The sequence below is a fragment of the Phalaenopsis equestris genome, unplaced genomic scaffold (genome assembly GCF_001263595.1).
Source record: "Phalaenopsis equestris unplaced genomic scaffold, ASM126359v1 Scaffold000421, whole genome shotgun sequence".
In the NCBI taxonomy this organism is placed as follows: Eukaryota; Viridiplantae; Streptophyta; class Magnoliopsida; order Asparagales; family Orchidaceae; genus Phalaenopsis; species Phalaenopsis equestris.
In genome coordinates this window covers 1,110,324-1,137,310 of record NW_018164862.1, presented here as the reverse complement: position 1 = coordinate 1,137,310, position 26,987 = coordinate 1,110,324, and the positions used below count along the sequence as shown (strand labels likewise).

Below are 26,987 nucleotides of genomic sequence, written 5' to 3'. Positions count from 1 at the left end.
AACCGAACACGAACGAACAAAGCTTGTGTTCGTGTTCGGTTCATTTAAAATTTAGTTTGTTTGAAATAAGCTCGTGTTCGTTTCTTAACGAACGAGCCGAACACGAACCGAACACGAGCTGTTCGCGAACGACGAGCCAGTTTGACATCCCTAATATTAATATATAAAAATAATATTATATATTAATTATATAACTTATATTATATAAATATACAATATCTATATTAGTATATTACTACTATAGTATATTAATATATTATTATTATTATTTTATTATATATTATAATTTATAAAATTTAATGTTTTAAAATATAATAAATTTTTTATATATAATTATTTTATATTATTTTATATTTCAAACAATAACGATTCGAACACGAACGAACGCATCACTGTTCGTGTTTGGTTCGTTTCACTAACCGAACAAAAAAAATTTGTTCGCGTTTGTCTCGTTTACTTATCGAACGAATCAAACACGAACTCATTGACGAACCGAACACGAACTGTTCGCGAACAACGAGCTTTTTTGACAGCCCTAGTTATCATTGGCTGTTCATTTCAATTGGCAACTGCTACAGTATGATGTTAAGAATGCATTCCTTCATGGTGACCTAAATGAGGAAATCTGCATGAACATCCCTCCGAAATTTGAAGAGGACACAGGCAACAAGGTGTGCAAGCTGAAAAATGTCATTTATGGGTTAAAACAATCTCCTAGAGCATGGTTCTCCTAGAGCATGGTTTGACATGGTTTGACAGATTTGCAAGAGTCATGAAGGAATCTGGGTATAAACAAAGCCATGGTGACCACACTCTTTTCATTAAACATTCAACTGTAGGGGGAGTGACTGCTCTTTCAGTTTATATTGACGACATCATAGTGATTGGAAATGATGAGAAAGAGAAGCATGAATTGAAGCTGAGACTAGTAAAAGAATTTGAAACAAAGGAACTGGGGAAATTAAAGTCTTCCTCGGTCTTGAGGTGCATATTACACACAGGGGATCTTCATATCTTAGCAGAAGTACGTGATTGATTTATTGGCAGAAACAGGGAAAACTGGGTGTAAGCGGTGTAAGCCACCAATAGATCCAAACTATAAGTTGGGAGAAGCTAAAGAAGAACCAGCTGTGGATAAAAGAATGTACCAGAGATTGGTTGGCAGACTACCAGAGAGATTGGTTGGCAAACTCATATACCTTGCTCACACTCGACCAGACATAGCATATTCTGTAAGTATGATCAGTCAATTCATGCATGATCCAAGAGAACCTCATCTTTAGGCTGCCTACAGGGTACTGCATTACTTGAAAGACAATCCGAGAAAAGAAATCTTGTTCAAAAGGAATGACACTCTTACTCTGGAAGCCTACACCGACGTTGACTATGTTGGCTCCCTAGTGGATAAAAGATCAACTACAGGATATTGTACTTTTCTTGGAGATAACCTAGTGACATGGAGGAGCAATAAGCAAAATGTGGTGGCAAGGTCATCTGCAGAATCAGAGTTCAGGGCTATTGCTCAAGGATTATGTGAATTACTGTGGCTGAGAATCATTTTGGATGAATTGAGAATGATTTGAGAAGAATTGAGAATCCAATGGGAGGGTCCTATGAAGCTCTACTGTGACAACAAGTCAGCTATTAATATAGCTCATAATCCTATACAACATGATAGGACAAAGTATATTGAAATTGATAGGACATTTCATCAAAGAAAAACTGGAGGAAGGGTTAGTGTGTATGTCATATGTTCTATCAGAAAGGCTATGTTCCATCAGAAATACAATTAGTCAATGTTCTAACAAAGGGGTTAAAAGTTTCCATGATCTTGTATCTTGTATCCAAGCTGAGAATGGAAGATATCTATTCCTCAGCTTGAGGGGGAGTGTCGAGATGTGTCTGAGATGGAAATAAGGTTGGGAGAATTAATTGTAATTCCCTTAAATTGAGGAAATTATAATTAATTTGTAATCCCTTAAATTAAGGGAATTAGTGAAATAGTTTCCTAATTAATTTGTGTAATCCCTTAAATTAAGGGAATTAGTGAAATAGTTTCCTAGTTTTTTCTACTTGTAATCTCCTATATAATACCTTGTATTATCAATTCAAAGATTAAACTATAAAGCATACTAATTGAACAAAAAGATTAAAAGGAATAAAATGCTCTGAAACAAAAAGGTAAAAGGCGTTGAAGTTACAAGATTTACAGTTAATAGGCAAAGTACTTAGCAAAAGAAGGTAGAATAAGAAAAATTTTATCAAGAAAATGCATTAGACTCTACCTGGAAAACTACACTGCCAACTTCAAAAGAAATGATAGACTTGATTGCAAGTAGAAAACCATGTCATTCGTCATCCTCTTCCTCCTGATTTTTCATATGATTGATCTTTTGTGCACGATACATCTCAGCAACCTACCAAAGAAAATTTTGTAATCTCCGTAAGGAAAATAGGCCCACGACAATAAAGCTGGCCAGCTTAAATGACATCAAACAAATACCTGCTCAGATGTTGTGGCTTGTTCTGGGTTTTTGTCATCTCGGACATGTTGTAGACGAGGAAATCGCAGAGAAATACCCTAAATGTATTTTAAAATTAAAAAATATATTGTTGCAATTTTATTACATTTTGGCAAACTAAAGCATGATCCCCCAAAAAGAGAAAAAAAGAAAAAAGTGACCATTTCAGAACCTTATTTGGATCCACAATGCCAAAAGCGGCACGATGAACAGGACTAATGCTCAAATCCGCTGCCTTTACTTCCCAAACCTTGAAAAAAAATGAAAACATCAATCAATGAAATTTTCAGTGGAAAAATAGAATCAGTATCAAAACTACAAAAAGGAATGTGCATTAAAATAATCATCTTCAAGCATCCACCATAATAAACAATATGCAAAAATAGATCATCTCAAAGTTCTAAATGTTTTTTTTGTCAGCACTTGTAGCAGTGTCACGGAGTCTAGCAAGAATTTGGAGACCTATATTGGTATTTACATTTCAGAGTTAGGGCTGGTCGACTTGTAAAAAAAAGTAGAAGCCTACAATTTATCTACAAATGAAGGTTTTTGCAATGATCCATTCAGTTGGGATGGAACCTATTTACCACCAGAAAAGGGTAACATTTCCAGTTCATCTATCTATTATGGTTCTTTGTAATGATCAAATCGATTGAAATGAAATGTTTTTATCGAAGCACGAAGAAGGAATCACAAGAATGAGTTAATTACTTAAGTGCTAATTGATTGATTACAATTTGATAAGATTCTAATACGTCCTCAAGATAGCCAAAAACGCTCAAGTGGAAAGAAGTTTCTGATGGGACTGTCATCCCTGATCCACTAAACGAAATAATAGTAACTACAATGAAAATTCCACAAATAAATGCAAAATAAAAAAAAAAAAATTCGCAATCATTCAGTTGCTACACTTTCATATCATTCAACTAACCCCATGCCCAACCCCGTATCATAAAGGATGTTTTAAACCAAATGGGTGATCTAGGAAAACTGTAATTTGAAGTAGGCATGTAAAGGTACAAAAAAATAATAGAACTTTGATAATACATCGCTATAAGCAAGGTACTCAATAGTATGTACAAATTATTAGATATGACGATTCATCATGTGTTCTCACATTTTAAATCGCTTGAACGGTCTGTCAAGCGCCAAAATAGAACATGAACCATTTGCACATTAAATAGCATTCACCAAAAGCCACAGCCACCTAAAATGGCATGGGAATGTCTTACCGTCCCAGTATCACGAGATCGTGATACTACCGTAATCATAGGAAGCTGAACCAAGAGATCCCGTTTTATTTTTTTCTTCCTTATCTTCTACAAGTTTCCCTCTTTGTTTCCTTCCTTTCTAATCCTTTCCTATTTTCTTAATTTCCAATTAGGATTTTTTTTTTCTATTGGGAGATTTTCACTTCGTTTGAGAGAGCTTCATCTTTCATAAAAACTCCTTTAAAAGTAGCTTCAAAATAAACAACAATATAAAATTACGGTTATTAAAATTGATAATCTGTTCGAATAATTTTTTATCATTTTTAATCATGAGTTCTCAGATACAAGAATAAAATATCCCTGATATCCACCCCCTGCGTCTCTCCGTCTCCATGTGCTTTGAGATGCATAGCTGCCGGCAAAAGGAAAGTTGAGGGCGAATGAGGAGCTAGCGAAGGATGGAACAGAGGACTTCCAGAGCATAGGAGCAGCCATGGAGAAGGTGTCGAAGAAAAGCTCGATACCATTCATGATTTATGTGAAGGAACGTTTGTATAAGTATGTGTTTCTATCGAGGAGTAAATGGAACTGTCATACTTCATTTTCACAGCAACCGGAACAGAGTTGATGGCAGGACGACCAGTCTGCGACTTTAAGATCTCTGCTCGGAGTGAAAACTGACAGTATTTGAATTCTCTTCCATGCATAAAGCTCTTAAATTTTTATTAATAGATCCAATTTGCATGCATTTTCAGTCAGCTATCAAGGGAAGAGCATTCATTGCAATAGAATGCTCAAAGGTGTCTCCATCAAATCCGCTCAGCCTCGAAGCAAAACCTCTCTTGAAGGAGTTACTATCCAAAGAAATCAAATGTTTGGATGTTGTTTTAATCCATTCCTACACTTATCCTCACCACAAAATCATGAAAAAAAAAGCTTTGAGCATGGGTTCCAGTCTTGCTTCATTGTTTTCTTTTTTTTATTTTAATGATCTATGCGGTGCCTCAAGGTCTAATAACTAGCATCAATGCTTACTTAACTTTGATCATCAAAGAGTACTTAACTGGTTTCATGTCAAGATTTGAGGGGGGCAGAGAGAAGGTGAATATGTTATTCAAGCTATCAGATGTGATCGGGCTTCGAAGCAGAGATTTCCTGGCCATAAAGCCATTCTTTCAGAGCTTGCCAGAGGAGTCGTCAGCTATTCTCAATCTTCGGGTTCGAAACAACGAAACCTTTGATCGGAGTGTAAGTGGATGTGGATGACGGAGATAGGACAAGGTGGAGAATACCAGCAAGGTATTTTGGACATTCGCTTTCCGAAACATCTGAATGACGATCCGAAATAGCGGAATAGAGGACCAAACTCGCAATCCAAAATGGCAAAAAAATAACGTTGCGGCAGAAGCAATTTTGGAGAAGATGATATGCCAAACATACGACGGGTGTTCTCTCAACTCACATTGTGTCTCCACGGAGGTCGGTCACCCTTTCAAACAAGGCCATTATATGTGTGGTAATAAGGTTTTGAAGTTTTAGTTCTCTAATTTGATGAATCTAAAAGTGTTTAATCTTAAATTTATTCTCCGGAGTATTGCATCATTTCTTTTTGCAAATGATGTGTGTGTATCGCTTAGGAATAGGTGGTGTAACCCCCTCGCCGCCCATATATCATTGTATCACCGTCCGACATGCTGATTTTCAACCGAGAAGCTGTCCAAGCTGTTAGGAAGCTGCCGTTTATCCCTTCCGATTAGCTTTCCAGCCACCCATAACATTTTGAATCGTCGTTGGATTGTTGTTTGCAGCTGGAGCAGCCACCGAACGACACCAAACTGCAGTTCAACAGCCGCCTTATCCCTGCAATCCACTCCAAATGCCGTCGAACTCACATATTAACTTTCCCTTGCCATTACCAATCACCTCCCCTCTATACTCGCTTCCCGAGTATCACCTAGGAGCCCTAGATCGGTATCATTTGATATCAAAACCCAGCAAGCCCTAGAATTTTTAGGGTTTTGTCTTTCTTATCCCAATCAAAAATTCCACAAAAAGAAAAAAAAATCTCACGATTCTCATATCCTTCCCCGCACAATTCTAAGGCCTAATCCTAAATTTTTTAAATTCAATTTTCTACCTCTACCAAAATTTCACCTTGACACCTACCACCAAAACCTAAGCCCCCCACCAACCTTGAATTGCAAGGAGGTGTTCAGAAGCTTACAACGGAAAACATGCAAATAGAAATTCGTCATTTCAAATAGAGGCTTGACGCCTGTGAGAGGAGAAAATCTAGTGAAACCATCTATAGCCACAACAATGAATCGTTAGATCGAAATGAGGAAACGAATCACTTCCACCAGAAAATTTTCACTGAAGAATGACCACTACCTCGATTCAGCATGTACTAACAGCGGAGAAGTCATGAACATGGAGTGAAGTTGGATTTACCTGATTTCGACAGCCACATGAACCCATATGAGTTTACTGAATGGCTTCTAACAATGGATCAAACGTTTGAGTACAAGGGTGTTCTTCAAGACAAGAGCGTTAAACTGATAAATATCAAGCTTAGGAAAAATGTTTCATTGTGGTGGGAAAGCCTGAAGCAACTTTGACAACGGGAAGGAAAAGATAAAATTGCTACCTAGTCCAAAATGAAATGAGAGATGAAACGCAAATACCTTCCCCTGCATTATCAACAGGATCTGTTTTTAAGAATCTATCATCTACACCAGAGAGATTCTTCTGTAGAGAAGTACAAAACTGAGTTCGAGTAACTTATGTTGAAGTGTGGGTTAGTGGAGCTCGAAAAGAACACCATAGCTCAATATCTAATGAGATTGAGATCGTCTATTGGCAAAGTGGTACAGTTGCAGTCTTATTGAACATTACAAAATGTCTAGACCTTAGCTTTGAAGGTGAAGAAACAACACATTAGTATCAGGTCCACGCCACCCTTAAAACAAGATTCAATCATCGGTTCAAACAACAAGAGTACACCCAATGCAACGCCCAAACCGACCCAACCACAGGACAAACTAGTTCAGAGTAGAGAACATGTGGGAGAAAATAGGTGGGAAACAACCAACACTCCCAAATTCTCCCCAGCCAGAAAGTGTGTCAAGTGTCACAATTTTGGGAATAGTTCATCAGATTGCCCAAATAAGAATATGATCTCTTTCATTAAGCAGAGAGCGGTTGAAAAAAGAGACAATGACATAGGAGAGGATGAAACATCAGAGGTGAGTTTCAATTTCAAGTCGAGGCAGAAGAGATGCTAGCGATTCAAGTTGAGCCCATGAGAGAGACTCCAATTAGATTAACATTGGTTATTCTAGAAGATAATGAATATGGTGAACTGGTATCTGAAAAGGGGTATCCCCTATCGAAGGAAATGTCAGATACCATGATTGACACTTTACGTATTGGGTGGTTACCACTAAGATTTCACTCCATAGTTAGTTTCTCCATACATACTTTTTTATCAGAAACGCTTGGTCAAGTATCAATGGGAAATGCAGGTTATATATTTAATGGCTAGAGGCTCAGTCCATGAGAGTGCCTTTCTATGAGCAATTTCATCTCAAGTTGTACTAAGGAAGGATAATTACTTATTCTATCATAATCGACTTTTGAATGAGGTATGTGTTTTGGAGTTACATGAAATAGACGTGAGCATAGACTTTGCAATGGAACTGGCTCTGACTCGGCAACATGGTGACTTTATTATGGTGATGATATATCGATTCTAGAAGTCTCCTAGGAAGAAGACGAAGCTCCTCCTACTTAGGGAGAATGGTGTGGGAGCGTCTTACTGTGCTAGTATTGGGGGATCACAATATACCTGCGGTCACGGAAGATGGGACAGAGGGATTCCGTTTTCTTTTGTATTTTCTTTTCATTTTCTACAAATTTCATTCTTTCATTCCTTCCTTTCTAGTGATTTTCTATTTTCTTATTTCTAATTAGGAATTTTTCTATTGAGAGATTCTATGTGTTATAATAGGGTTTTCAAGTTTTAATTTTCTGATTTGATGAATTGAGAAGTATTTTCTCTAAAATTTGCTCTCCATAATGTTTTATCATTTTATTTTGCAAGTGATGTGCCTGTATTTTAAATAGGAACAGCTTGTGGAACCCCCTCGCCGCCATATATTGCCAAATCGCCATCCAACCTGCTGATTTTCAGGGAAACCGCCATTTATCCCATCTGGTTCACTGTCCAGCCACCTGTTCCTCAACGAATTGCCTTTTGATCGCTGTTTGCAGCCGGAATAGCCGCCGACCGACAGCGAGCTGCTGTCTAACAGCCGCCTAATCCCTATAATCCCTATAATCCGCTCCAAGCCGTTGAACTTGCATATTACCTTTCCCTTGCCATTCCCCAATCACCTCCCCTCTAAAGCCACTTTCCGAATAACATCAAGGATCACTAGATCTGTATCATAAAAGGTGCAAAGAATCCTGGGTCACAACTAGCCATGCAAAAATGTGATAAAGAATGGTGACTCCTGGACATCAAATGGCATACTTTCACCTAAACGAACGACTTTGGAATAGCTATGGTCACAATTGTCAAAGCTTTTGGGAAACTTCATACATAAGCTAAATTTCATGTGATTGATGCCGATACTTTGTTTAAAGTTCTCTTGGGTCCGTCGGGACTACGTGTACGACGTGGTTTTATTTACATTGTGTCAATGCATGCATTTAAAGAATTGGAAAAAATTCATGATTCAATATTCAACTTTTCACAATCCATGAAAAACAAATCTATGAGGTTTTCAAATATTTCATTTTAAAAAAAACCCAAGCCACCACAACCTTTCAAAATTATGGCATCAACTTCAAAACTGTTAAAAAAAAAAAAAACCAAATAAGAGGAGGAATTAAACAATATTAAAAAATGAAGGCAGCACCGACTATTGCTAAAAGAAATTATACACAGCTTAAATTGAAGAGAGTTGCTCCTCACTTGGGAAGTGATACAAAAGACGAGGATGATGCTCCTAAAAAGATCAATGGAAAATATAGGCTTTCAGCTAAAGAAAATTAAAGGCTAAATATTCCCAATCAAATTGTGATTTCAATCTACTTATGAAAGTAAGGTTCAATGTGTCTCTTCAAGGAGAATGCCCAATCTATCAGTATAAAATATATATTCATCATTATGTCTATCCCTCAAAGTTTCAAAGAGATTACCCCACACAAGTTCCATATTGTAAGAGAATTGAAGACATGTTATGTACATCATATGATGAGAAATGGTGGACCAATAAATTTATTATACAATTCTGCGAAGTACTAAAGGGCAGAACTTCATAGCATCTACAAAAATGCATTTATCTTATTCCGTGAAGATCCTAAAAAATAATGAGCAATCAGAAAGTTCATTCTAGAATCAATAAACAACAACCTTGATAATTTAAAATGATTTAAAGGCAAAAATGTCTACATGTATCATGAAGAAGTGATAATCAAGCCACTAGATGCCTTGGATTTATTTCCTCAAGTATCCTCAATAGCAAAAAAGAGTTATGGAATTAAAGTTAATGATGATGATCATTTTTTATGAACTCAACCTTGCAAACAACCAAAGCATAAAAGTTAAGCCATCATTTGGAGAGCTTAAAGATGATAGGCAAACTTCCATGACGGATGAGTTAAAAGAATTTAATTTGAAATTTGAGAAAGGCCCTCGCCTGATCTTCATCAATGCTCTCATTTATGAAACTAAAAGTGAAATGAAAGAGCTACTTCGAAATTCATGAATTTCTTAAGCTAGACATATAAATGCCCGATTTAACCCTTGGTATAACAATTCACGGACTACACATTAATCTGAAAGCAGTACTTCGTAAACAAGCTCTGAAGAAAATAAGACTTCAGATAAAGGAATGGGTAACAATATAAAACAAAAAGCTCATCAAAGAAAAAAATTATTTGAGAAGAAAATATGCCGTTTAGATCACCAACATTATACTCATGAAAAAAAAGTCAAATTCAAGTGTATGACTTCCATGAGCTTATAAAACATTTCCCAAAGATAACTTTTCCAATAATAGATTTGTTGGCAGACAACTTTTCAAAGTATGACATGTTCTCATTTACGGATAGATCGTCAAGATATAGCCCTATTAAAATGGCTCCCGCATATGAGAATCATATATCATTCAAGACACATTGACAGGTTTTGTTATATTGACGTGTCTTTCGGTTTAAAGAATGTTGAAGCAACTTATGAAAGAGCCTATAACATGCATCTTTAATGACATTGTTCACCAAAAAGTAGAATGTTTGTTCATGATATTGTTGTCAAAAGCAAAAATCACAAAGATCATCATGATCTAAAAATCATATTCAAAAGATTTAAAAAGTTCGATCTTAAGATGAAGCCCCTTAAATATGTTTCTGAGATATTAAAAAAAATTATCAGCTACCTCATACATCATTGAAAAATTGAAGTTTGTTTTGATAAAATCAAAGCAATTGTGAACATGAAATTGCTGAAGAGTCTTCATCAGTTTTATTGCAAGTACAACTTACGTTCATTCGATAATTTATATCAAACATAACAGGAAGAGATCAACCTATTGCAAATTTGAAGAGGAATGTTTGCTTCATGTGGGTCCAAGAACACTAAAAAGCCTTTGATAGTATCATTAATAATAATCGTTCTTTTAAAAGCTCACTTTGAAGGCTAATTTTCTATACTGGAAGTAAGGCTTTCCTACAGTGCTTTCAAGCTAACATGAAGCCAAATCATCTTGTTTTGAAGCGCAATCCTCTCCCTTTACTTTGAAGCAATAATATAAAGACAATATATCATCTTGTTTCAAATGCTTTCAATGCTTTCAAGCTAGCTCGCACTTTATCAAGACAATATATAAACAAAGAATCACATTCCTAGCACGGGTTACAATTCATTATTATAAAAATAAAACTGAAACTTGATAGAATATGCTTTACCACTAAATGAAAAAGTCTCCCATATAATTATTTCAATTCTTCCGGCAATGAATTTCTTGAAAACAATGTTTACATTTTGTAGTCCTAATAGGGAATCTTATTTCTTTATGTGCCGTCACAACAAAAAAAAAACTATGCATTCCTTATTAAAAAACTAAATCTGAAACTCTTCAGCACTCTATTAATATGAATATTTGCGTTGGGTTTTATTTTTATTCTTTACTTTTGACTATTGCCACGTGGAAAGTCACTTAAAACTATATCAAATGACTAGTTTAATTCATTTCATGTTAATCTCTTTTTTTTTAGTAAATTTACAAAACTATAATTTGGAGATGAACTTCGACATACAATGTATATACAATTAATCAAGCCCATATTTTCTAAATAACTTATTATTTACTACTTAAAACTCCAATATCTTCGTTATTTGATAAATAATAACCGAAATATAATTGCAAGAAGCTTACAATTTATGCTTTCGAACTTACACTTCACTTAGCTTTTCGTACTTTTGCACTTAACTCTTTCAAACTCCCAGTTTTTAAGTCATTATGCATGCGCAATTAAATTATCACATGAATCCCTCCAGCTGATCTGTGAAATGGTGCCAGCTAGAAGATCATATGCGCACAATTGAGCTTGTATCCCTGTGTGCACTTGCATCAAAGCGAGTTGAGATGGTGGGAGTTTGGTGGATGTCAAATAGAAGATTGGCAATTCATATCAATCTTTAACCTCATCTCCGAAAAAGATGGTTAAGGTAAGTTCACGGGAATAGTATAAAGAAGATTAGGTTATCCCTTGTCCTCAACCACTTTAATTTATAATTGCAAGAGCGAAGAGTTGTTCAACTGATCATCTATTATCTACTGATACCAATCATGAATGTGCCAAGATGAATTTAGACTTGCAATATTATCATCAATAATCAGTTTTCCATTATATGTTTGCATCTTTGTGCCCGTAAAGAGGTATGATTAAAGATTAAAACTGCTAATCAAAGTAATCATAGGTCTGATACAAAGTTAATAATTGGAGAGATTAAGAATATACAAATAATGCAGATAATAAAATTAAAAAAGCAGAAAAAAGCACGCACAACACACAATTAAGGGTTTTTAAATGCACTATTAAGGATTCACAACACCCACTATTTTCAGCAATAATTCTTGGATTTTATTTTTTAAATGTAGAGAAAAAAATCAAAATGGTTTCCTAACTTTTATGGGGGCCATTTTAATCCTACGGTCTATAAAAGTACTAATTTAATCCCTAGACACTTTTAATATGGACTAAAATAGTCTCCAGTCTCTTTTAAAGGAAGAAAAATTCCAACCCCCATTAAAGGAATCTGGGCACTAGTTTAATACAATAGACTGCGACTCAAAATGGCTTCTTTACATAGAGAAATATTTTGACAATTTTCTCAAAATGAAAAAAATTAGAGCAAGAAAATTATGTAACTGAAAAAATAAAATAAAATAAAACCATGTAATAGCATATCAAAATACCTCTGCAGGTTCGAACCAGACATCAGGATTCATTGAATCAGCTACTCTGTAGTATGGCTGAAATGAGATGTAAGCCAGATATCACACGATTACAAAGAAAACAGAAATAAATAGACGGGCGCACTACAATATGACATTAAAAATTTACTTTTGGTTTTGAAATAACTTTACTTCCAAGACTTTTGGACCTCTCTTCAAGCTGCAATTCAGAAAATCCAGTACCTGGAGAATGTATAATGATTACTTTGTCAAGATCAAAAAGAAAGTTGGCAATGAAACAATTAGCCTATATGAAGAAAAAACCTCTCACCAATGTTACATATGCTTTGATATTCATCATTTTGTTCATCATAGCAAGCAAGAAGAAAAGAACCATAAACACCTGCCCCATTGCAAGGAAATCAAATGAACATTTTAACTGAGCAAAAAAAAAAAACGTACCTATTTTATTCAGAAATACAATATTGAACTAAGAGACACCAATGTGCCAATACTGGAGGAGGAAATGTTAAGCTGGAAAAATTCATTCAATAGAAGTCAATTGAAGTATTATGCAAATAGGTACCTGTGCGTTTTCCGCGGCCATGGAAGGCTGCAATGGGCACCAGATCTAAAGTGTCTCCTACACTGCATCAATGAATAACTTCACAGATAGAAAAAGCAAAAACAACTTATTAAAGGAAAAAAAATGAACTCAAAAATAGGAGTTTGCATTCATGAACATGGTTTACAACAAAATTAGTCATCTGGCAACATATAGAAACTCAGCAACCAAGTTAATCTTCACCTACATGAAAGTAGGCAGAATAGAATGTATAATAAGCTTGACTTGTCATGTGCATGTAGAATGGAAATGGTATCAGAAAGAAGGGAGTAGATCCCTAGTCAAACCAAGTTCGTTACGACAACTCGTGATTCATAAAGTCTGCATTAGGATTTCATATATGTTAGGCAAATAGTCACATTTTCCTACTGATGTTTCTTTACTAAAATAGTTGGCTATTGTCAACCGTCTCATGTGTATTAAAATATATGCCCATTAAAGGCACCACCATGTATCCAATGCGAATCAACCTCGTCGCATAATAGCAAGAACAGCCCTTAATTATTTTTTAAGGGAATTTTACATATGTAGCACAAAATTCTTACGTATTTACATATCTCACACCTAAACTTTCATATTTACATAAACAGAAGTTAGATGCTTTAATCCTATGAAAAGATGTGTTTCACTTTTTAAAAAATGATAAGAGTGTTATTTTTTATGTGGTTTTATAAATTTGAATGATGTGTGTGTGAATATAAAAGTTTAGGTATGAGATATGTAAATACATAAAAATTGTGTGCTATGTACATAATGGCCCTATTTAAAATCTTGCATGGTGGTTATATTACCCTGATCCTTGAATCAGTTGCAGTTGCAATTTTTCTTATGTTATATTCACACAACTTCAAGCTCAACATCATCTCAAACGTATCAACATCTATTTCAATTTATTAATTGGCACAATGCTTCGTGGAGTGGATTCAAAACTCCACTGCCACATCATTCTATCAAGCAGCATCAAAGCTCCACGGTAACATTCAGCAGCCTTATATTATTTGACAATTAAAATAAAGAATATTTTTGTTTCATCCAGACAAAAAAAAAATCACAATATAGTGAAGCTAACAATATGCTAAAATGTCTATCCCTTTCTGTGAAGATAAAACTATTCGTTCCCAAAAACCACCCAAATCAAAAGCCTCAGGCCATACATTATCCTAATCCAGTTTGAGATAAAAAAAATTTACAATAAAGAGATCAAGCACTTAATATTAATTTGAATATGCTGACCTTCACATCTGCTCCACCATTGATCCGGTCAAACGCAAAAATATCGACAAAGAGCAGACGTGGTATCCCACAAATTCTTATCAAAACACAATGCATGAATAAAAAATGCCCAATTGTTACCCACTTCATTAAGTCAGATTCCACCAAAGCATTCAGAATAGTAAAATTAACAAGAAATGTTCCCCACAATCAATTCGATCCAACACGAAAAAACTGGGGCAACAAATAAAAATGACGTGGGGCTTACCTGAAGCAGCCCTGCTGTAGTGGAAGGCTGGATTGGCAGGTTTAGCCAAGGGGATTCTCGGCCCAGGAGACTTGTCATTCAAAAAAGAGAAGATCCGTCCTTCCAAGCCAGAGTACAAACTGATGAATAACAAAGCTGACCCAGCCTAACGAGACACTAGTTCATAGTAGAGAATAAAGGGGCACCAATCCAAATTCTCAAATCTATCCCAACCAGGAAGTGTTCCAAGAGCCAATGATTTTGACATATTGAAGCAAATTGCACAACCAGGGGATGATATATTTCACTGAACATGAAGATGTTGAAGGAATGTATAATGACACAATAGAAATTGAAAAAGAAGAGGACACAAAGGAATATCGGCTTTCAACTGATGCGGAAAAAATGTGCATAGTTCCAGCTAAGCACATGAGAGAGACTCTACCTGAATTAACAGTGATTGTCCAAGATAGTCTTGAGTTCGAGGAACTAAAACTTGAGGCATGGCAAATCCAGATCAAAGAAATTTCGACTTTTCAGATCTATAGACTCCTTCATGAGTAGCCTCTACTAAGGGAGGTCAATCAAGTCAAGAATGAGGCCCTTTTGTGCCACGTCTGGAAGATTAAATAGAGTTATTTGGATATTAGATTTAGTTTAGCAGTGTACCCACTATCAAATGTCCAGACAAGAGAGGTGAACCACAGCTTTGAAAATTATCTTTGGAGCTTTATGGGGAAGAAAATCCTCTAATAGAATCCAAATCCTTTCAGAGAATAAGAGACCTCTCCTGAGCGGTTATACTTTAATGTAGTCTAATCTGTCATATATTTCAACCCAGAGTTGATTACTCCTTACTTATTTATCAGATACACTCGGGCGAGTACGAAGAATAGAAGTCAATAACCAATTTCATGGCTCAAGGCTTGATTCATGAGGATACTCATACACGTACAATTCCAATTATGATTGTACCAAAACAGGATGGATACCTAATCTATCAAGGTGTGTTTTGAAATACCAACGCCAACATGACTGACTTACTGAAAGATTACAAAATTTCCACCACCTTCAACGTGGCAACCTGATGCCATACGATAAGGAGACAATAGCTTCGATGGCTGATGTTGAAGCTCCCCCTAACCCAGGGAGATTTACATGGGATCTTACCGCTCAAAATTTCACGGTATTGTAGCTGCTACAATACCACAGGTACAGCCATATGGCGGGAGAGGCGCTGAAATAAGCCAACTTTCCTTTCTTATGCTTTCTTTCTCAGTATCCTTCATTTCTTTATGGTCATTTCTTATATGTGTTGTATTAGAGTTTGGAAGTCAATTTTTCGTGTATTTTATTTACAACAACCGTCGGCGACCATTCTTCTCCCTTCAAAAGCAGTATCCAAGGGATTGAGTGGTCATTCGGTTGTATTCCTCTCCTAAGGTGGCGATTATATTATCTATCCCCTCCGCATCTCTACCACTCATCTCGCATTCCTCCTCGTTGCAGGTCGCCACGACAACAGCTCTTTTGTTGTTTTCTTATAGTTTCCTCAATGTCTGGCCTTTTTCCCTCGCTTCTACTATCCAGAACTGCCTTCCTTCGGTTGTTCGGCTGCGCACCACATTCTCCATCATCGTACCAGCCCTGCATCTTGGTTGGTATCTCCTCTAGCCCATTGCCAAGCTTAATGCCATCCTCCCAACAGCCTACACAGCCCTCCCCATTGATTGTCACCACCTTCCAACCTTCCTCGCAGCCTCCCCAACCATCTATTCAACCTTCGGCTAGCTTCCAACAGCATCCTTGCTGCAGCTACTGTCGTTTTCACCCTTCCCCTTGCTGCCATCAACCCGTACAGCCCTCACGCATCATTCTCCAGTTGTCTACTTATCCAGCCTCGGGTAAACCACTGTCTTGTTGTTTTCTGCTTGCTAATCGTCTTTTCCACCCTCGCTCCTCGTTGAGTGTTTGTGTCATATCAGTTGCTATTTTCTATTTTAGCGTCTCTGATTGTAACATCTAATTACTTGAGTAATAATATTTGTTTTTCCTATTGTGGCTTGGGTTAACTCCAAAATCAATTTGAATCGAAACACTTCTACCGCAATCAAAGTTAACTAATCTTCATTTATCGCATGAAAAGAATAGCTACAATGCGTTCAAATAGCTAAAAATATCCGAGAAATATACCATAACACGGGTTATCACAAGGGAATATGTCCAAATTTATCCGCACAAACAATGAGAAATTGCGAGAAAAGTCCACTAGTCAATTTAAGTTTATTGTTGTTTTTTTAATAATTAAATTTATCTAATAAAATATAATCCTAAATTCCAAAGCCTCCTATATCTCTATTATATCATTGCCTTTCCCATCGTCGCCCTACTGCGACTGAAAACACACCCCATTTGCCCCTCATTATCAAACAAAAAATAACCTAAAACTTGGCCGGCTCAAACACCCTCTCACTGTCTATTTCAATCTAACACCCTATCCTCACCCTCCCTCACCTCATTCTCTTTATATTGAGTGCATGCCAACTCATACTCTCCCTTTTTACTTCCTACCTAGCACCCAAAATCAAGCACCATTCTTCGTGTCTCCCTCTACTCGTTGCACTCTCATGAAACGACATAAACGGCTATCTCTCTCTCTTACTCTCACTCATCACACACACAACTAACATTTTTAAGAGCACAAATCCACATGATCACCCTCTATCTCTGCTCTACCTCAAACTCCCATTCAAGTGCGACCATAACCTCCAAGGTCAATAATGCCAAACCCTCTCTCTTTCCCACATTGCTCCTGTCCACCTCAACTCTCCCTATTCTCCATCTTCCCCTTCTGCTCCGCCTACAAGGGTAAAATATAATTTATTATAAATTATACTACAATTTTTTTCCAACCCCAAAATACACTTTAAACCATTTTTATAGAACCGTACACCTTATTCTTATCAATTTGATATATAGAAGTACACAAATAAATATGTATTTAATCTAGTAAAAATATTTATTAGAATGATTAATTTATTTTAATCTTACTATTAATCTAATTAATGTATATATAAACAGAAACATAGATATTACTCAAGCTCCCTTATTTGCTTTTAATCCATTAGATTTTCTCCTCTACCTCGTCTAATATGCAGTAGGAGTGGGGTAAAACCTAGGGCTGTCATCAAGCCGAGCTTAGTCGAGTATGTCGTACAGTGGACTTGGCTTGATATATTTATAAGTTTTTCATATTTGACTCAAGCTCGAACCAAGCTTTTACATGCATGTTCATGCTTGGCTTATTTAATTTTTTTAATAATTACATTTGATTTATAATTGACTTGTTTAGTTTAACTGAACGAGTGTTTTGATGAGTTAATGAATAAGTTAACAACTTGAACGAGTATTTGGAATTTTATATAAAGTTATTAATAAATTATTTTATAAATCCAAGCAAATAAAGAATCAAATAAAGTTTTAATTAGAATTAAAGCAAAATACAACAATTAAATAAGATAATATATAAGTTACAAGTAAATTTCAGCAATTATTTAATTTAAATAAATACTAACGATCTGATTCACTGAAGTAAAGAAATAAGAAGGAATTGCATTAGATTAATATATGCATTGATATTAAATTATTATAAGTTGCTACTAAATAATATAATTAAATAAATATATCATAAAACTATAAATCATTTAAAAATTTGTTTGTTGAACAACAAACGAGTTTGTTCGTGAATATAAATAAATAAATTAAACAGTGTTTATATTTGGGTCACTTAATCTTCGAGTCTTTAAAAATATTCAGGCCTCTTTATTTACTAATTTGAACAAACTTGATAAAGTATCAATCAAGCCAAGTTCGAAATGTTTATCCAAGTGCATTTGTTCATTTATAATCCTAGGTGGAACCGAGAGCCGCTCTAGAGCAAGAATAGCTTGGAAGAAAAAAATACAGCATTTAAAAAAAAAGAAATTGAAGTTTTTAGGTATGACATCTTATAAATATAAATATATATTTATACTTGTATAAAACCTAATTAATCCTCCTAAATCTCTATTCTTGGACTAAAGCTAGGCTTTTTAGTGTACAACAAAAGTTGACAGCTGAAAGAATATAGGAAAAAATGCAAGAAGGCGTTTGATATAGAGCTAAAGAATTACATTTTATATCATTATACCGAAAAACATACAGATAATTATATAAAAGAAAAAAATTGATTTCCTTCAACTTTTTGTAAGCCAGCTGGCCAAACCTATGGGTGAATAAATTTTGGCTATCAAGATTGAGAAAAAGGAACGAAACCGTTACAGAGCTCCTAAAAGGTTTTTTTGGAAAGTGGGTTTTGCAGGGAGGTAATTGTGGAATGGGAAGAGAATGATAAAATGTGAGTATTACGACATTCGGGCAAGGGATAGGTGTCATTCGGTAGCTCTCCTGGCCAAAAACAGCAGATCGGACAGCGAAACATTGGTGGCAAGGAGGTTAACCAATTGTTCCTAAGTAAGTTACAGACACACTACTAACAAAAGAAAGGGATCCACTACTTCAGATATTACAATCCCCATAAACTCAAAACAAAACAAAATACTACAAAACTATAATTTAGCAACATAAAAATAGCCCCTCAAATTAAAAAAAAAGACCTAATTCTAATTCAGAAAAATAAGAAATGTACGCCCCAAAAGGATCAGCAGCAACAATAGACAATAAATCTTCCTTTCGAAGTAGACTGGGATGGAATCTCACTCGGTTCCTGCTTACATGGAAAGTATCGCAGATCAAGAGTAATACAATCCCGTTATCGTGATACTATAACTGCAGAATCGTGGTGATTCCATAACTGCGGAATTTGTGGCCTAAGAGCCGCAATCTCGCCGCAATCACACGTTCCACATCATGGAAACAGAAAATATAAGATAATTTAGGACACCATGTGGGGAAATTATTTTGAGGTATAAACAAATAGAAAATAAGTTTGGTTTGAATTAAAATTTATCCTAAAATCTTAAGAATTTCCTGCAATTTAATGAAAATGGTTATTATTAAACTATTTATACTAGGTCATGAATTCGAGGAAAGCCTTAGATGAGGCTAACCCGAAAACTGAAGTGACATTCAATTACTAAAATTTGGAGTAAATTGTATGTATAGTGATGTTTGTTATTGTTTATTAGTATAAAGTATTAATTGCGTGTTTGTATTTAAATCCTTCATACAGAGGATAGGTAATTATGTCAACCTGATTTAATGATACAAATGAATATATGATTAGTTTCAATTTACAGTATCTCATAGAATTGCAAAAATAAGTACAATTTCTTTACTTTTAGTTATTATATTATATTTCTTGCGCATATTAATAAAGTAAATTTTGCACGTGCATACAGGTTAAGAAAAAGCATACGAAATTGATTATAAAATGTTAAATTGAATGTCATATTTATTGTCATAACTAGATAGATATACGGATGACATAAGTAGAGAAGACAAAATTTTTGACTAGATAAATCCTGAAAAGAAAATAATTGAAATCTCAACTTTTGATATAAAGATCTAAGAGAATCAATTAATATCATGGGGCTGGTGATATAGCATGATATTAAAACGATCAAATTTCATCAGTAGTTATTATGACCAAATGGTTGTCTGAAATCTCAACAACAACAACAATAACAAAGCCTTAATCCCACTACATGGGGTCGGCTACATGAATCCTTTTTCTCCATTGCGTCCTATTTAGCGTCATATTTTCATTTAGTTCTAGTAAATTAAGATTGTCTGAAATCTCAATTAAATGAAATAAATGTTATGCAAATACAATGTGCTATTTCTATGACAAAGAAAGTTGACAATGAAAAAAAATATTAAAGTAAAACAAATGCATATGTATGACCTTGCATAGTATAATGTAAAAGGAAATTTTCAGCAATAATTTTTATTATTTTATCACTGTTTTATGCATTGTAATTAAATCATATTTCATGTGCCTATAAGTATTTCCATATATTTACTTTCCATTACTGTTCTTATTCATTGTAATCATTGCGCATCATGCACATTGCTCCTACTTTATCTATTGAATCTTATTTTAACATTAATTATGGTAACCGCATACCAATGTTGTTTGTTTAGGGAGGGGTGAGGAGCAGGAGAACTTTTAGCAAACTAGTTTGGCATTTGGTATATGCTTTTAAATGTAAAGATTTTGGGTGATTATATAATTTTTTTCAGGTACATATAATTTCATATTTAATTGTTTTAATAACGACTAATTATGCACATTTTTTTTCAATTTATATTTATTATAAATGAATATTTAATGAATTTAAATGTAAGAACTTGCTTGTGACAATTTGGTACAAAATTCTCTACTCACTTGATTCTGATGAATACACTCTAGGATCTCCATTAGTGAAAATTGTATTTCACTTAGTCATCTTCCCATATAACACCTTCGGTCGACTTAAGAAAGTTAATTTGAGTGTAACAAACGAAAAAATCATAGAGGACAAGAAGTGGGTAAACATGACCTAAGCTCCACGGAGAAGTCATTAATAGGAGCAACAATGACTGAAGACAAACTAAAGTTCATAAGACATGCAATTTTAACATATAAAAATTAAATGTGCTCATTACTTGCATCTTTTGGATTAGATGTTGAAGTATAACAAAGAGAGAGAGGGGCTTTTAAAATAAAAAGAAGCAACTCATTGAACCTCTTTATCTCTTTACCCCTCAACCGACCTCCAACCTCATCTTTGATAACCCTCATTATCAATCACCACACAACAATCGCCACCTCACTTGCAAACCATACCACGCTCCATCTCCAACTCCAAATCTTTGATGCAAGCACCACAAACATTCAAACTCAAGCCACCTATTTTTTTGTCATTCACCTTCTTTCTCACTTTTTTCTCTCTACATAAAAGAAAAGAAGAAAAAAAAATAGAAAATAGAAAAGAAGAAGAAGAAAAGAAAAATGGAAAAATTGGGGGAAAAGGAACAAAAGAGAGTTGTGTGTTTTAAATCGCCTTGTTTCATTTTCCTCTTGTCGATATCATCTTGCAAGCACAAGTATCGAACAATATCCATTAAAACCCCCAAAATCCTTATTATAATGCCATTTCCGCCATGGTAGAAACCATGTGCACTTTCTTAGCACAATAGGAAAAACTTATGGGTCGTACTCACGATAAAGCAAGTAAATTCTATGTTCAAATTTCTTAGCACAACAAGAAAATTATATATGTTACAAGATTTTATTTGCAAATACCACATTCATGCATTCTTGATGTTGTGGGCTTTGGAAGCCACAACTGTGGTGTCTTGCGCAGCAACCATTTGCATCTTTCTTCTCTCCATAGATGCCCATATGTGAGAGAGACTTCGAGTCCCTTGGGAGGCCACCAAAATTTTTATTGAACCAAACAAGCAAAAGTTTTATAACTACGTCAATCAGAATGATCTCTTGAACATAATGCTACAAGCAAAAGCCCAAAATAGTCTCCCAACTATTAAGAAGTGGTCAATTTAGTCCAAGACTTTTAAAATGCTCCAATTTAGTCCCAAACTATTAAAAATTATTCTAAAATGGTCATAAATCAATATTTGCTTAATTTACCGGTGAGCTTCACAATTTTAAGGGTAAACGGTCTCATTATTTTTTTCCATATGATCTTAAAATTTCACTTGCAGACTTTTGCAAACATTTTATTGTTAGTTATGTTTTTTGTTTTTTCGGGATGCTTGGTTTCAAGAAGCATTAAGGGGATGTTTGGTTTGTATTAAAATGAGCGCAACCTCCTTTATGAAGTATTTTTAGTTCTGATGTCCTTTCTTTCAGAGCATTTTTTTAGGAGTTTTTTATTAATGTTGATTTGCCCCACTCTCTGGCATTGATTTCATGGCACTTCTTTTAGCTTGGTTTGCTTTTTCCCATTTTTTTTCTATTTTATTAGTTTGCACAATTTTGTCGGGATCCCATCGTAACATTCTTATAGTTCATTTACTTGCATGTCAAGTTGTTGTTTTGATTTTTGAAACAGCATAGATATGATGTTATATGCGGAATGGTTAAATCCTACTCATGTGTTGCTATTAAAAGCCCCATAGCGTGCAAGTGAGGTGGAGTGAGACTAATGGTATGTCTATAAAAGCCTTTTTTTTTGCATGTTCTATATTACGGTGTTTTTTATTAGGCTTAAAGATTGCATTGTGTACATATGTTTTTTTTATAAATTATACAAGAAACAAATCTAAGATTAAATATTTTGGAGAAGTTTTTTCATTTTTGTGTTGCACATAATTACGTACAATCCTATCAACACAAATTAAAATTTCTGCATGATGTTCAAATTTTTTCGTAAATTCTTTCAATTTTGAGTTTAAATATAGATTTGTGCAGTCATTTAAACTCAATTCACGGATTCTATTTTGGCTGTGTTATAAAGTTAATAAATTAATTTAATGTAACAGGAGCTTGTTTTTTAGTTTAGAGCATTTGGTCTGTAATTTTTTTCGGTATGCAAATGAGAAGTGGCAGTCAATTCAAAAAATGGTTAACACGAGGGGCAACAAGCCTGAAGGTCCATCAATGCCAAACATAGGTATGAGTTATTTCAACATTTTTAAATTAAATTTATGAATATCATAAAATTAAGAATATTATTTGTTATTGGGAATGTCACTAAAAATATTAGATTATATAAAATTGCATCTGAATGACTTGATGATATAAACTTTTCACAACTCTTTAGTGGTTTGAGTGAAATGAATAGCGTTGAACTAGAAAATGTTAAAAACAATGATAAACATTATATGTATATATATATTCTAAAAAATATTTGCATAAAAATATAAATGGTTTGCCACTAATCACATAATTTTTATTATTGACATACATAATGTTTTAAATGAAAAATAAATTCATTCATTTTAGTTTTATAAGTTAACTAAAACTATTTTAAAATGCATTCTTTAATAAATAATATTAAAAAAAAAGTCAATTGAAATTGAGTAATTCATATAATTTCAAATTGAGTGAGCTCTTATTGCATAATTATTGATTATTTAAAAAATTTTCATTTGAAAAAGCAATGACTGCTATGAAGAGATTTATTAATGCAAATTAAAAATTATAACTTTTCAATGACAAATAAAAAAAGATTTATATACAAACCACAAAGATTTTGAATATTTACATAAAAGAAGAACATACCCTACAATTCATGTAAGGCACCATTAAATTTAATGGAAAATATGATTTAAGACTAATTTGGAGCACCTTTTGATAGTCTAGGACTAAATTGGAGCATTCACTGAGAATAAATTGAACATTTTTAATAGTGGAGAGACTATTGTGGTATTTTGCTCATAATGCAACATACTAAAAATGGAAGGACATAAAATGATAACAAAAATGAAAATTTAGCATGTTAGATTGTGCAAGAACATATCCAAACAAAAGAATTGGAATATAAATGAACTTGCATGGGACTTGATGTGAACTCAACAGTTCGCTAGTAGGAGAAAAAAAATCACCTCACTAACTCTAGAACATTCAGCCTTAGAAACCCTCAAAATAAAGTATGAACTAAGAAAACATGAAAAAATAAATAAACTAAAGACCCCAACAATTTATAGGAGAAAAAACTTATATTGTGGGCACCACCATGCAAAAATATCGAACAAATACAGACAAAATAATGAAGCTTTGAAAGACATAATGGATTCCAATTTGCCAAATATGTAATCAGATCCACAACATGTACATACAAGCGAACAAAAAGTGAATGTTTCATTCAAAATAAAATATTGTGCATAGCCTTTGATAAACGTACCAATATCTAAGCAAAAAATCAAAATATTATGTGTACTAAAACAAATTAATCCATCCTTATGTACTACAGTAAACATGCTAAATACTTAGTCATAGAATCTCGCCTGGATGAAAAAGGAAATCAATTTTTCTTTGCCACAAAAACATGCATAAGGGTGTGATTACTTCGAAATTTGTAACTATTCTTCAAACACAAATTCAAATCATAACATATTATATGCACTCTCGAAAAGCTAACATTCCTATAAAGAAAGGTTGTTAGTCTCAATTTTTAAGTCCTACCCTTCATGCCACAAGCTCCATAGTCGACAAAACCGATGCCTCATAACCAACATCAACATAAAAAATGACCAAACTCGAAAGATATATTAAACATGCAAATCAAATCCTATATGAGGAAGCAAGCAAAATCAACGAAGACCAAATGAAACAAAATGACATTAAAAAAATGATCTCCATTATGGCCACGTTGATAGAAAATATCAAACCAAATAAATCTTATTATCAAAACTTCCCTCAAATTCCAAAAGTAAAGCACTTCAATTTTAATTTTTAATAAAAATATAAATTAAAAAAAGGCAAAATATGAAAAATATTCAAGTGAAATGTACTGCTCTTAAACTTAAAGCAACAATAACACCTTCCATAACAATTTGATGAGGACAATAAGTTTTAGATTCATATAAACTCATAAATAGCTAATGTCATATCAATTCTGCCTCTAAGATCGCTCTCAAAGATCTTATGCCAATTAGAACATGGCATGGACCCCCGGACCAAATGATTTTACAAAACACCACAAAAAAGGAACAGGTATGACTGAGACCCTCTAAACGCATAATTCATCGCAAAAATAACATCAAAATTATAGTCATTCAAAAACCATAAGTTTCCAAATTGCTCACAACCCTTTAGTAAACTATGTAATCTATTTGATAAAGCATGAACCCTCTGTTAGCTAAGATTAACTAAAAATAGTTCAATTAGAAAAACTAATGCCCTAGATCTACAAGATCCTTCAGACAACACAACCCACAACTATTGGTAAGAATTTTTTTATCAAGTTTGGTCGATTACCTCCTCTAATTAAGTATAATAGGATACACAATAATACGGGATGATAAAACTATGAGATTTTGATCATGTTCATCGTCATCTGCTTTAAGCTAAAAGGCGGTGCATTTTTACTCAACCCTAAAATTAAATCATCATTATTGCATGATAAACACTCTGCATCAAGAGACTTAACCTTAATCTAAAGTTATTTCCTCTAGACGAGTAGGAAAATAAACTATAGAAGCTTCCACCTATAGGGAACTTGAAACCAAGTCCTCACCAAAGTGAGGTTAAAATTTTTAAATAGTGTCTCGTCTGAAATCTAATCTATCTTCTAAAAATTTAACCGAAAATTAAACTCACTAAAAAGGGGCAAATGCAAAATTTCAAATCCCACAACATTATGAAATTGAACATGTAAATATACAAAAGTTATTGAACTATAATAGCTAGGGAAAAAAAAACAAATTATAAATTCATGGAATATAAAAAACAAGATAAATCACATGAATGAAATGGGTTAAAGAAACATATATGTGATGTTTCAGATGCCGGAGAATAAATCAAAATATATTACATAGCAGCCACATCACCTGTCCATATAATCCTTTTTCAATTTTAACCAGTTGTTTGATCGTTTTGAAGGCGCATATGTAGCATCCTTGTCCAAAGTTTTGATAATCAACCCTTCACAACTGCATATAAATTTAAAATAATTGTTACGGGGAGAAATCACAACATCAATTGGAATCACAATGTCAATCATCCAGCATTGAATCTAAAGGATCTATTCAAACAAAATTGTATCAGTAAAGCATTTAATGTATGAAACAATAGATCGCTGACGACTGTAGCCTACTTACAGAAGGTTGTCCCCCACTGAATATATATCCAAGGTGCAATAATTACAGGTATAACTCTCATCCTTAATATCGCATCAAAAATACCACTATTACTAACTTTTTAAAAGTGGAATATACCTTTCGTGCATAAATTTATGGCACCAAAATGTTATAAACGTAAATATAAAATATAAGGTGTTAGATAAAAACCTAAGAATAGTGTGGTATGCATGTAAGTTTCTCAACAACAACAACAGCAGCAAAGCCTTAATCCCACTACGTGGGGTCAGGTGTGTAAGTTTCTCAATTAAAAGAAAACCATAGCAACAGAAATAATGAATTTTTTATGCTTCAGACAACTATAGAATAATAATCCACTGAAAGTGAAAATGAAAAGTGAGACCACCTTTAACCAAAATATACAGCAATAATCAATTAAACTAAAATTACTTTACAGTTGCAAGCATGTTTCATCTATAAAAATACCTGGAGCTGACAGCATTTTCTAAAAACTTCTGTATTTCTTCAAGATCATTAGATGTTATTGCAGTAGCAAAACTAAATTCTCCGGGTATCTCCACAAAACATTTGTAAAGTTCCTAGAGAAAGATAAACCATAATCAGCTTTTTTTAATTCACGATGGATTGCGGGCAAATATGATATTACTCAGATACAACAATCAAAATAACTACAAATTTAATGACATTTGAGTATTATTCAGCCCATGGTAACATACTGGTTAACATTTAAATATGCCTCGGAAATACAGAACAACTAAAACAAAAACAAAATAGAGTAATGAATCTAGCTTTAAATTTGCAAAGCTATAATTTGAACCGTTTAATTTATTAAGAGCACAGCAAGCCTTCAAATATGAATATGAAAAAGAGGCTCTTGATCGTACACTAATATGCCTGGAAGAGTTGAAATCCACCTAACCACCTTAAGGGGAA

General features: G+C 34.0%; 1 protein-coding gene across 4 annotated transcripts in view; it reads right to left on the bottom strand.

Annotated features, from left to right (window-relative positions):
- LOC110027217 (DNA ligase 1) overlaps positions 1–26,987 on the bottom strand; it is a 75,234-nt gene that overhangs the window by 8,631 nt on the left and 39,616 nt on the right. For 3 of the 4 annotated variants that reach the window (XM_020728552.1, XM_020728550.1, XM_020728551.1), the window contains exons 9-17: positions 26,520–26,632; positions 25,785–25,886; positions 12,785–12,846; positions 12,530–12,601; positions 12,368–12,441; positions 12,220–12,276; positions 2,695–2,772; positions 2,504–2,581; positions 2,286–2,417 (exon numbers count right to left, since the gene is read on the bottom strand). In XM_020728552.1, coding sequence (XP_020584211.1) covers positions 2,349–2,417; positions 2,504–2,581; positions 2,695–2,772; positions 12,220–12,276; positions 12,368–12,441; positions 12,530–12,601; positions 12,785–12,846; positions 25,785–25,886; positions 26,520–26,632 — 705 coding nt within the window. In that variant the 3' untranslated portion in view covers positions 2,286–2,348. The remainder of the gene's footprint in view (positions 1–2,285; positions 2,418–2,503; positions 2,582–2,694; positions 2,773–12,219; positions 12,277–12,367; positions 12,442–12,529; positions 12,602–12,784; positions 12,847–25,784; positions 25,887–26,519; positions 26,633–26,987) is intronic. The other variant, XM_020728553.1, reaches the window with a different exon arrangement.